The sequence below is a fragment of the Nicotiana tabacum genome, chromosome 13, assembly GCF_000715075.1.
Source record: "Nicotiana tabacum cultivar K326 chromosome 13, ASM71507v2, whole genome shotgun sequence".
NCBI lineage: Eukaryota > Viridiplantae > Streptophyta > Magnoliopsida > Solanales > Solanaceae > Nicotiana > Nicotiana tabacum.
In genome coordinates, this window is record NC_134092.1 from 109327251 (window position 1) to 109340475 (window position 13225).

Consider the following 13225-nt stretch of genomic DNA (forward strand, 5'->3'; position numbering starts at 1 on the left):
CCTCTCTTAAGTTTTGTCCCAGTTGGGTTTTCTCAATGAGGTTTTTAACGAGGCGATAAGGGGGACACTTCAAGTTGAAATACGAATGGAAGGCACCGGATGGGCAGTTCATTGCCCAACCTCTCAACACGTCTCTGGGTCGCCCAATGAAGGGACTAGATAGACTAGGACTGGAATGCCATCCCGGAAAAACATGTAACTTTCTCCAAGTATATGAGCAAAACACAAATTTATGAAGTCCATACTTTCGCCATAGCAACATTGCCTCAATATCTAAGTACGGGTTACATTCGACCTTATTCGAATCAACACCCGTTCCGCCTCCGGCCACAATTAAATAAAAGTTACATTCGACCTTGCTCGAACCAACTAAGTACGTGTTACATTCGACCTTGTTCGAATCAACACCTGCTCGGCTCCCGGCCACAATTAAATAAAAGTTACATTTGACCTTGCTCGAATTAACCCATATTTGACCTTGCTCGAACCAACTAAGTACAGGTTATATTCGACCTCATTCGAATCAACACCCACTCGGTCCCCGGCCACAATTAAATAAAAGTTACATTCGACCTTGCTCGAATTAACCCACATTCAACCTTGCTCGAATTAACTAAGTACGGGTTACATTCGACCTCATTCGAATCAACACCCGCTCGGCCCCCAACCATAATTAAATTAAAGTTACATTCGATCTCACTCGAATTAACTCACACTCGACCTTGTTCGAATTAACTAAGTATGGGTTACATTCGACCTTGTTCGGATTAACTAAGTTACATTCGACCTCGTTCGAATTAACTAAGTTACGTTAGACCTCGTTCGGATTAACTAAGTTACATTGGACCTCGTTCGGATTAACTAAGTTACATTCGACCTCATTTCAAATTAACTAAGTGTAGGTCACATTCGACCTCATTCGAGTTAACACATATTCGGCCCTCGCCGCGACCGAAACTTAGTTCTGTTTTGACCTAGTTCAACACGCATAAACCAAGTTCTTACGACTAAAGCGACCAAATGGCAAAACAAAAGAAAGAGGCATACAAGCCCGAACAGAAGGAAAAGAGTCAGGTACGAGTAGCAAAAATGGCATTTCATAAAATATATTCCTTACAAAGGCTAGAACAAATGCCCGCAAAAATATGTACAAAACCTACAAGCAAAAAGAAAGAAAAGCAACTAGTCGCTACCTAACCTAGCAACATCATCTATCCGACTGCCTAGGTCATCTCCGCCCGCCTCTTCGCTGGTACCATCGCCACCCCCTTCAGAATACTCATCCTCATACCAGGCATCTTGTTCAATCCCGTCCACGCCTGTGTCCTCCTCGCCATCACCAGCCTCCGGCATATCAAGATCATAGCCACAAGCAGTCCGAGCCGAGCGTGCCTTAGCACGAGCATCCTCGAAGTCGGCCTCAGAAACTTTCCTCGCCGCCATCAATTCCCTAAATATATCCCTTTGGGCCTCGGTATGGATCCACATCTCATACAGATCCCGTTGAATATTAGGAAAGGCAGAGCGTGAGAAGAGAATGGTTGAGCCAATAACCGGGACTTCTCGGCTTCGAGGGCGATAACTCGTTCGTTAAGGCCCGAATTTTCTCTCTCCAACTCCCATATACACTCGTCAAGTCGCTCATCTCTGAGCCTCGCCATCTCCAAATCACTTGCCCGCTCTGAACGAAGAATGCAGATTACGGCCTTCGATGTCTCTACTTGCCTCAAAGTCACCAACCGGTCCGATTACGACTTCTTTAAGTCCGCTATCCTCTCGGTGAGCTCACTACCCAGAATATCCGCCTTGATTAGACTTTCTTCGAGCTCGGCCCGCAGTGAGCTCACTTGGGCTTGAAGGTCGGCGCATTGGGCCTCGACTCTCCTGCTCACCTCGAGTTCCTCTTCTTTATCCTTCAACGCCCCCTCGAGCTCACTACATTTTTCGATGACCTTCACCAATTCGTCATCCTTCTCCTTTAGCTCATTTAGGTGAGCTCGAAAGTTGCTACTCCTACCAAGCCGCCTGCAAAGCTCGCGATACTTATCACGATACTCGCGATATTTCCACTCTATATTTTGGAAAATGGCCTTTTGCCTCTCCTCTCGGTGGGAGCTTTCGATCTCTAAGATCACAGTCTGAAAATAAAACCAGAGCAAGTAAGAATAAAATTAGATTTGACATGAACGAACATACTAATGAAATACCAAACTTACCCTAAGAGCAAGGCCGACTATATTCCTCGACAATGTGGAATCTTTCAGTTTCTCGAGGGTTTTACCCTCCACGTTGGAATAGAGGGGACCAAGAGAAGGGACCACATCCTCAGTATCAACAAGCAGATCCCGGCCCAGAGGGATCGCAATGGTCCGCGTAGTTCCCTCCAATCTCACCTCGAGCCAGGTGAGTCCTTCTCCCATCATCCTAACCTCCTCAGGGTCCATATCGGAGCCCGTCTCGTAACCATCCTCAGCAACCCCCTTACCTCTCTCATCGGTAAACGAGGTGGGAACATCAAATGGTTGCGAGGACGATGGCACATCTTGCCGTATAGTACCCAGAACCTCCACGGACACTCAACCAGTTCCGACATTGGCATCAAGAAAGGGCACGCTCTCTGCGGCTTTCGCTGATAGCAGGACCCCAGATGGAAATTTTGCACCGCCTTCAGGAACAACAGAGGCCGGTTCGCATTCGTTCCTCGTAGAATATACGGCTAGGATTGTCCCATCCCCAACGTCCACTGACCTTCTTTTACGAGGGACCAAATCCTCCTCGCTCGGTAAAGACTCTTCATCTATTATATGAAGCAAGGGAGAGGCCGGAGTCTCTGGTATTGAAGTCGCCGACGATCGAGCCGGTCTTGCCAAAATCGGAGGCCAAATAGAAGTGGATGACCGGGCAAGATTGGCCACAGTCACAGCAGGGGCGGACCCTATTGAAGTGTGCATCTAGCAAAACGCAGGAGTAGGGGCCTTCGATCTCCTCGAGGATCCCCGGGCTAGAAACCAAAGAGAAGAAAAAGAAGATTAGGAGGTCGATCCCCACAAAACAATAAGCAAACGACCAGAAGGCCACGACAATAAAGATTCAAAATGGGCAAACTCATCGGGCGCTGAAAGCTTGGGCCCGAACTTCTTGAAAAAGGCCGACCATTCGCTAATCCCCAATGTGTGAGGCAAGACCTGGCTAACCCAGTCAAGAATATCCGCAACCAAAGGAGGGGGCAAAGTCTCAGCTGAACGAGATAAAGGCAGAATGTTAGGCTACAATCAAAATGAGCAAAATAAATGCTTAGTAAAAAATACTTACGGGCATAATTCCATGCCTCGGGAAATCCATTCGCATTTGTCACCATGTCCTCAATCTTGACGTAGAAGTAGCTGAGCCAAAATCGACGATTCGCTTTATCGTCCATCTTCACTACCAAGCTCTTACTTCCTCGGTGACGAAGATGTAATATCATCCCCCTATAGAAACTGGGCGCGAAGAGGTACATCAGGTGGCGAAGAGAGATCCCGCGGCCGGCCAATTTCGCGTACTTCATTAACATATGGATGAGTTTGTAGATTTTAGGAGAAAGTTAGGCCGGGCAGATGCCGTAGTAGCGGCAGAATTCCTCTGCTAATGGGAGAAGAGGAAATGAGTAGCCCACATAAAATGGATACGTGTAAAATGCGCAGTATCCGGGGCGATGAATCTGCACCACGTCACGACCAGCCGGGACCAGATCGATGTGGGCCAGAATTTTGAACTTCACCCTAAAATTAGCAAGAGCAACCGCATCCATCATCGATTTCGTGGCCTCAGGGTCATCCTCGGGAGATTTTGAAAAGTCAGATCTAGCTTTCTCGTTACGGGGAATTATTTCTTCCACCATAGGAAAGTTTTCATCCTCTACAACAATGGCAACCCTATCGTCATGGGGAGGCATACGCACTGCCAAAGGAACGGGGTCAGGTACCCCTACCCCCCAGAACTAGAAAACATGTTGACTATCTTTGTTTATGAATAAAAGAGGTGTAAACATAGAAGAGTCGAGTAGCAGGAGCTACCAGAATCAGTAAAAGCAAGAATATGGAAGTAAGTTCAAAAGAGTAAGGATTCTGAATGAGGAAGGAAGAAGAAGGTATGAAGGTCTAATATTTAGATTGCAAAGAGTAAGGCAAAGGGTTTTGTACCCCTATTTATAAGAGTTCAGGCATCAATATTGAGAAAGCAAACTGTCGTTACCCAGCTCAGGAATGGAAGCGGCAGAGGCATAGGAAACGATGCAAGGTATCGAGAAAACTCGTAGTAATGACGTACGATGACATGACATCACTCTTAAATGACGTGACCCTGGGTTCCGGCTCACAGAAGGCCACGTTTCCACCCCGTCTGAAAACTACTCAACCTACTCATCTAAACCTCTCAACCATAACTAACAGAGTCCGCTCATCGAGGTCGCCAAGGGTCGACATCAATAAGTGGAGAGACTAACTGTATAGGTCAAAATCTGCCTCAATGGGATTTAGCACAGAGTGATATTATAAAAAATGATGTGGCCGAGGTCAACTAATAGATAGCGGGGATCGTAGCCGTGCGGTCAATAACGGCCAAGGTCAAGTATCAAGGACGGTACTAATGGCTAGTTTTTGTAATAGAATATTTAAGGGAATATTCCATTAAATATTCTATGTATCGGTACTTTTAGGGTTGATTGGGGATATATCCCGTATAAATAGAAAGAGAGATAAGGGAAAAGGGCATGTAACACTTTCTGACAAGAGCACTTTTTGAGAAGAAGACTCTCTGTAGAAAAAATACAAACACTACCTTTCTAATAAGATTCTACCATCCATTATTCCATACTTTTCCATCAGAGCCGAGAATAATTTCGATATTCTAAGATTTGTTTGTCACTCATCACTGTCAGAAAGAAGAATCATCCACCTCATTCAATATAGGGTGAATTATTCCCCTTATTTACGTTAATGTCATTTATTTTTATTTATTGTTTGATATTCTTCCATCATTACTCCTCTTGAAATTTTAAATGCACACTGCATTTAATCCCTCGCCTACATTATTCTACGTTATTGGTGTTAACTGGTTGTAAAATCCAGGAATATTATTGTTAACTAGGCTTAATCCTTCATCACATAAAATTAATTATTTTAACTGAAGATTTACACATTTTGGTCCAACAATCATTAGGTGTAGCTTAATCATGAGTTCATGACTATTTTTTTGTCAATGATTTGACATGATTAGCTTAATGAACAAATAGAAAACTTATGCTTGGACATTTTTTTTGCCAGCTAAGCAGGAACAAAAAATAAAAAGTAATTCTTTTAAAATTTTCGAATACTCCAGTTTGAGCAGTAAAGGAATACTAGAACTGAGCGTGGCAAGTGGGGCGGGCCAGGCCCTAAACGGGCCGCTCTCATGGGTCGTGATCCTGGGCCGGTCCCGATCCTTAAATGAACGGGCTAAACGTGTTTTTGACCGGGCCCACGAACTCATGTTCCCGGGCTAAACGGGCCGGGCCCGCAGTTCCAACGAGCTAAATGGGCCCAACAGCTAAGCAGTAATCTTTTTAAAAATTAAATAGAAATTAGAGACAAAAAGATGTTAAAAAAAATATCTAAGGCAATGCCTTGTAATTTTATTATAGAATTGTGACCTAATTTTTTAATTCAAATTTAAAGATAAAAATATTATAAAAAGATATTCAAAGCAATGCCTTATAATTTTATTATCGCAATAAAAATATGGCAATATCTTTCTTAGTCTTCCTCCCCCAAGGTGCTAATACCACTATTGAGAAGAAAAAAGAACTAATCAAGAAGTGTCAAATACAAGTTACATAATACATACTAATTTTTGTTCATACACGTTACATGTTATATCTTAATTAATCAAGTAATAGCAAATAAATAAAACAAACAAAATTATAATATTAAGACTTAAGAGTTGGAACGAGTTTACCGAATTGACGAACAACTTGTTGAAAATTGATTATCGTTGAAGACTTGAGGACTCCAGTTCACCAACTTCACAACTCTTTCACAAATTGTAACGACCTCAATATTTTTTGACTATTTTTTGGAATAAAGTAAGCAATAGTAGCAACCTCGCAATTTTTTCACTATTCTTTTTGATAAAGTAAACAATTGTAGCAAGTATAGAAGAAAAGTAGAGAGAGATTTTGATAGATTGATTTTATAAGAAAATGAAAGAATGAGGGGGTATTTATAATAGGAAATAGAAAAAAAGTGTAATAATAAAAAGCTTGGGGTTAAAGCTAAGTTGGAGGTTAAATGGCTATTTTTTAAATACCCAACGGCTTTTTTTTTCAAATGCCAAACGGCTCTTTTTTAAAATAAAAAAATCCGTTAGGCCCTTGGGCCTGCCAAGGAACCGGTCCGGTCCTAGTCTCTTGGCAGGCCAAACGGGCCCGGTCCTAACGGTTCCTAGCTAAGAACCGGCCCACAAGACCGGCACAAGCCCACCTCTAGTGGGTCAAACGGTCCCAGCCTATTTAGCCCGCGGTATCGGACCGGTCCTAAACCCGACCCGACCCATTTGCCACCCTTAACTAGAACATATACAAAAGAAATACTTTTTTAATTTGTTTATGTCAATCTTTCTTTACACCACTCCAATTTCCAAAGCATGGGATATTTTATATGTAACTTAAGTATTAAAAATTTACGTTATTAAAGCTAAATATCTTAGTTTGCAAGTTTACTTCAAAAATTGATCAAGATAATTTAATTTAAATAATTTAAAAAATCTATAAATATAACTTATTTGTCAGTTTTTTGGGCATTTAATAAACAGAGCAACTTTTCATAACTGATTTTGGGACTGAATCATGTGATAGTCACAAGAAAAACTACACATTGTAATCAGACTAGAAAGTTCATTAGTTTGATAAAGTGAAATCACAAGAAAGAAGAAAAAGGTAGTAGTTGTAGAAGTTGGACTTGTGAATATGCATCTATTATGCACAATCATCCACCACACATTAATTCCACCTTATTTTGCAGATCTAAGAACTTTAAATTCTATTTTTCTGGAAAATAAGAGAATTAATATATGAGATATAGGTATCCATTACTCAGAAATAACTAAATTGTAAAAGTTAAACTTCATTCATTCCAGCTTTCTGCCGGGGAATTTTCGCTCACTGTTTTTCTTTGTCGCTACAAAAAAATTAAAACTAGTTGTGAACTTCATCGTTAATATGTCGCTAAATTCGTTCGTAGCTAACAAAATTTCTTGATAATTTGTTGCTAATTTGTCGCTAAATAGGATTCGCGGCGAATTTCTATTTAGCTACAGAATTTTTCCGAATTCATGTTTTTTAATAGTGTATTATTTTCTTAAAAGTTTAAGTTTGGTGCGATCTAAATATATAGATATTTACAAATTTAGATTACATTTGACTAATAATATCATGTAAATCTTCACAAGATTAATAGTAACATGGAATTAATAACCTGCATAGTCTGTGTATTATAACTTAGATTTTTGACAGCACATAAATCTTTTACGCCATCAGATTAAGAATACTTACCATAATAGGTTCTTGACTGATATAAAACAGAATAAAAATGTGGAGCTTTAGTTATTAATGAAACTAAAACTTGACTAAGGTTTCTTTTCTGGCCCTCTCTCCCCTAAATCAGGGGCGTATGTAGTGTGTTGACGATTGGTTCAACTGAACTCATAACTTTTGATGTGCAGTAAAAATTTATATGTAAAAATTTATTAAAATTATATAAATAGTAGATATGAACCTATAACTTTAAAAATATAATGGGTTCAACGCTAAAAACCTTAGAAGTTGAACCCATGGGATTTAAATCTTGGATCCGCTCTACTCTCCTTCAGTTTAATGCCATTAGGGGTGTTCATAAAAACCGAACCAAACCGAAAACCGAACCAAACCGACCAAAAAACTGATACTTTTTAGGTTTGGTTTGGTTTTGGTTTTGAATTTTAAAAACAGATCAAATTTGGTTTGGTTTTGGTTTTAATCAAAAAAATAACCGAACCAAACTAACTATAGAAGTAGTTATTTAAATTTATTATTACACCTATATATATGTATATTTTTATATAAAGTTTCTAAAATGTTATGGTACATATTAATCATTTGTATTTTAAGTCTAGTTCTTTGCTATTACAATAGTCTAATTCTTTGCCTTTATATTCTAGTTTAATTGGTAGTTTTCTTTTGCTAAGTACAAGAATTAGTTCATGTTAAAAATAATCGATTTTTAATTGAGTACTTAAATTATTCATCACTATTTGATTCAATTATCATCAATATATCATGGTAAATGATAGATTTCTCAAAGAGCAATTGATTTGATAGTGTTACGTTGAAAATGTAGTCGCCGGAATATGTGTTTTGGTAGTGTATGTCTCATATTTAAGAAAAAACCCGATAAATAACCGAAAAACCGATAAAAACCGGAAAAAAAACGAATCCCTGAAGAACCGATTTAATTGATTTGGTTTGGTTTCAATATTTTAAGAACCGACTTACTTGATTTGATTTCTTTTTAGGGAAAAACCGATCCAAACCGAACCATTAACACCCCTAAATGCCACTTGATGAATTTGAACTATTGAAAAAAGAAGCTTTATTACTTTCAATCTCACTGTTAGATGATATTTATTATATCATCAAACTACAATGGGATGTTCTGTAATTTAAGAAACCTTAGTCTTCAAGTGAAATTATCTCTCAAATTCAAAATGGGAATCTTATAAAAGTACATGCAAGAACTCCTGAAAAAGAAAATTGGTTCTAATTTTATCGTATTTAAGTGGTTTAAATACTTTAGAAAATATTTTTCTCGTAAAATTATTTTCCAAAACTCTTTTTCAATCTTACTCACCATATTTCTCATCCCCACTCACCCCTACCCCTACCCCCTACCCCTACCCCTTATACCCCTACTTCCCCACCCCGTGCCCACTCCCACTCCCAGAGGCATATCCAGGATTTAAACTTTATGGGTTCAACATTTAAGATTCTTAGTATTTAACTCATTATATCTTAAAGTTATGGGTTCGTATCTACAATTTATTACGATTTAAGTAAATTTTTTGCACATAAATTTATGCTCCGCGTCAGAAGTTATTGGTTCAATTGAACCCGTTGCTATAGGGCTACATTCGCCCCTGGCCACCCCCACCCCCAGCCAACCCCTTCCCCCGCTACTCCGGCCCCTAGACCTCGGCCTACCACCCTCCTCCGCCCTTACCCTTTTTGTCTCATATAGTATTTGCCTAAAGTATATATTTTTCAAATGTATTTTTTATTACCTAACCAAATATTGAAAAAATAAATAAGAAAATCATTTATTTTTCAAGAAAAACAATTTCTTTCGTACCCAACACACCTAAAGGGAAAAAAATCTGAAGTCAACAACCTCTCTTGAATAAGATGGAATAAATACTTGAATCTAGAAGAATCAATTATGCAAAATTCATAATCACCTAAATCCAAGGTCAACACTGTACATGGGATGCACTACCCCCTAATATTAATTTAATATAATCAAACTAGAAAGACTCATTCCTTTACCAACCAACCAAGTCATAAAAACAAAAATCTTTACTGGCAAAAATCTTCTTCTTGGTCAATAAATAATTAAACTTCCATAGCTAATTTAAAATCCCTTCTTCCTATACAGAAACCACAAAGAAATTAGACATAAAAGAGTAGACAAAACATAGAGAATTGCAAAAACACAATGGCCACACTTATCTGAAATGTTCATTGGCCTTTTGATCATGTCCTCCATTTAGTTCTCCCTATATCTTTTGAACCCTCCAGAAAAATATAGCTTTATAACAAAATTTTGAAACAAAACTGAAGAGATTATTTCAAACTACAAAGTAATAGGTAGTTTCTTGAACATGTCTAAGCCACTAAGAAGCTTGATCAAAGTCATTGTTCTTGGTGATTGTGGGTAAGAATCTTCATTACCCTTTATTCATTTTATTTATAAAGATGCTCTCTTTTCTTTTGTTTCCCTCTCCTTTTTACTATTTCAAGCTATGTTGCTGGACTCTTCAAAAAATGACGTCAGATGCATGTTGGATCCTTCAAAAGTAGTGTATTTTTGGAGGAACTGACGTTGTTGCAGTAGCAGTTTTGGAGAGTCCAAGCAACACACGACTTCCATTTGCTAATTTTCTTGAAAGTACTGCATGGTTTTTGTTCTTATTCCTCTGTGCTAACTGCTAACACTTTGATATGATTTGCATTCTCAGGGTGGGAAAGACATCTTTGGTGAATCAGTATCCAACAACATTGGATAAACTTTTTATTTAACGTTGTTTAGAGGTGGAGCCAGAATTTTTTAAATCGGACGATAATTCATTTATATGATGATTTTTTTTCCTACAAATATTTGTTAAGGGTTTGGCTGATAAGGGAAGAGAGGATTTTCTCAAAGTAAGTTTAAGAGATAAAAAAATACTATGGACTAAGGTTTTGATCAAGGATTTTTGTAAATTTGTGTTTCATTAACTGCAATTATAGATATGTTTTCAAGAAATTTAGACAACAATACAAGGCGACAATTGGAGCTGATTTTGCTACTAAAGAACTAGAGATTGATGAAAGAGTAGCCACCTTGCAAGTAAGTGATTACTGCACCACAAGAAACATTGAACATTTTTTTTCAATCCACCTGCACGTCTTGCTTTTACTGTTATATCGAGAATTACTTCACATAATGCTTGACATAAAATGGATTGTGGATTTATTTCTCTTTTAATTTTTGGTAGATATGGGACACAGCAGGACAGGAAAGGTTTCATAGCCTTGGTGTTGCATTTTATAGAGGAGCAGATTGCTGCATTCTTGTTTATGATGTGAATGTGCCTAAGTCATTTGAGACTCTTCAACATTGGCATGAAGAATTCATCAAACAGGTGAGTGAATTAATTATCATTAACTTTTTTTCAAGTTGATAATAGGCATTTTTTTAACCTATCGGTCACGGGTTCAAGCCGTGTAAGCAGCCACTAGTGTTTGTATTAGAGTAGGTTGTTTATATTACACCCCTTGAGGTACGGCCCTTCCCCAAATCCTGCGTAAATGCGAGATACTTTGTGCACCGAGCTGCCTTTTTAATAGCCATTTTTTACATGGTTTCAAACAGTTACTCACTTTCTTTGTATGTGATTGATCTCAGGCTGACTTAACAGAGCCAGAAAAATTCCCCTTTGTCTTGATTGGTAATAAAGTAGACTTGGAAGGTGGCAGCATTGAGACAGTAAGTTTTTTCTTCTCATCTCATTTTTGTCAAACACATTTTCTTCATATTATATACTATGTTTTTGCTTAGAGTACAACTTCTAGAAACATTAAAAAGGGTAGCCCGGTGTACAAAGTATCACACACTCATGTAGGGTCTGGGACGGGCCGCATTCCAAAGGATGTAATGTATATAGTCGACGCTGCTTCCATGGCTGACGGCTCGAATCCGTGACCTATAGATCACATAGAAATAATTTTACCGTTACTCCAAGGCTCCCCTTCAACTTTTATAGACACTGAAAGCGTAAAAAACAACCCAGTATAATCCCACTAGTAGGGTCTGGGGAGGGTAATGTGTACGCAGACCTTACCCCTACTCTGGGGTAGAGAGGTTGTTTCTGATAGACCCTTGGCTCCCTCCCTCCAAGAACTCCCCACCTTGCTCTTGGGGTGACTCGAACTCACATCCTCTTGGTTGGAAGTGGCAGGTCATCTAAAATATAATTAAAAATAACTGCCTATAATAAGTAGAATTGATTATCTAGAAAGCAAATTAGGTAACTTGCTAGTAATATTATAATATTTTATTTATTGTCGATGTATATAAGATTTTAGTTAAAGAATACTAGTATTATTTACAGGTTTCAGAGAAGAAAGCCAAGGAATGGTGTGATTCAAGGGGAAATATACATTACTTTATGACCTCAGCAAAGGAGGATTACAATGTGGATGCTGCATTCTTGTGTGCTGCACAACTTGCCCTTGCTAATGAAGATGATCACAACATGTAAGTACAAATTATTAAGCACTAATCAAGTTAACATTTAATTCATTTCTATGTGCTAATTTAGGTCAAGTACAACGGTCAATTCATCTAATTTTCGATATAAATATAAACCGGCGTTCATTTCTCTACTATTTAATTTGTAAGAAGAAATATATACTTATAAACAATATATATAAGATACAATAATAAACTCCAATTCTTTATAATTATGAAAATTAAAGCTTGTTTGTCTTAGTACTACCCCCATTGAGAAATCTAAACTCAATGGCATAAGGACTAAAAATCAGAGCTAATTAAGTGATTATTAAAGGACTAAAACTGCAATTCCTAGACTCTTTGTCCTCCTTGCTCGTCATGGTCATTGTTGTTATTATTGTTGAAGTTTTTATTTTTGTTATTTTGACATTTTTCTTGTTAAGTTACTGAATTACATTCTCTCTTTGTTTTTTCAATATTATCGAACCCTTTATTTACTCCAGATGGCAGCCAATAGTAGATGAAGAAACGCCTTCACATTGGTGAGTACATCAAATAATGCTGCAATATAAATTATATTAGAAAAACCGAGATTCTTTTTTATAAAAAAATTCTCTTACCTCGTAATAAACTCTAATTGTTAATTAATTTGTGGAATTATGTGGATCATAGAAGCTATATTTCTTTTTTTATTAATATAAAAAATCGTAACTTTTTGGTTTTCTTTATTTGAATAAATGGCTTATTTTAATTTATATTGAAACTTTTAAAATTTTGCAGCCAACTCCAGAGAATACCAGAGTCTGTATCAGGAATTGAGCAGCAAAGAGGAGGGTGTGCATGCTAAATCTTCAAAATACTAATGTCACAAAGACATAACGTCCTAACTAATTTGTTTGTTCTTCTATTCTTTATTGTTTTTAGATATTTGGTACGTTCATTATTTTCTCAAACTGTACTATTCTTTACTTCCATAGAATTTCACCTTCTTTGATGGATAAAAAGTAAACTTTTCTAGATAAATTTGGCATACCTTTTCCTTTTATTTTTTCTTAAAATATTCCTAATAAATAATGGCAAATGCTTCGAAATTTCTGCATTTCGTCAATTTGATTTTCCCTATAATATTGTACCCAGTAAATTTAATTTTTTTTTTTTTTTGTATTTTCATTCTCATCTTGTAT

General features: G+C 37.6%; 1 protein-coding gene across 1 annotated transcript; it reads left to right on the plus strand.

The window, feature by feature from the left end:
• The first annotated feature begins 9708 nt into the window (after positions 1 to 9708).
• On the plus strand, positions 9709 to 13045 carry LOC107820384 (ras-related protein Rab7). The gene is made up of 8 exons (XM_016646666.2): positions 9709 to 9980; positions 10285 to 10311; positions 10556 to 10655; positions 10804 to 10950; positions 11214 to 11294; positions 11920 to 12065; positions 12545 to 12583; positions 12822 to 13045. The coding sequence occupies exons 1-8, from the start codon at positions 9928 to 9930 to the stop codon at positions 12886 to 12888; spliced, it is 660 nt and encodes a 219-aa protein (XP_016502152.1). The 5' UTR covers positions 9709 to 9927; the 3' UTR covers positions 12889 to 13045.
• The last annotated feature ends 180 nt before the right edge of the window (positions 13046 to 13225 follow it).

Excerpts from the sequence above, each read along its gene's own strand:
- LOC107820384 (XM_016646666.2), top strand. The coding sequence starts at position 9,928 with ATGTCTAAGCCACTAAGAAGCTTGATCAAAGTCATTGTTCTTGGTGAT. Across the intron at positions 10,656-10,803 it reads AAAGAGTAGCCACCTTGCAA|ATATGGGACACAGCAGGACA; the intron begins GTAAGTGATTAC and ends AATTTTTGGTAG. Across the intron at positions 12,584-12,821 it reads GAAGAAACGCCTTCACATTG|CCAACTCCAGAGAATACCAG; the intron begins GTGAGTACATCA and ends AAAATTTTGCAG.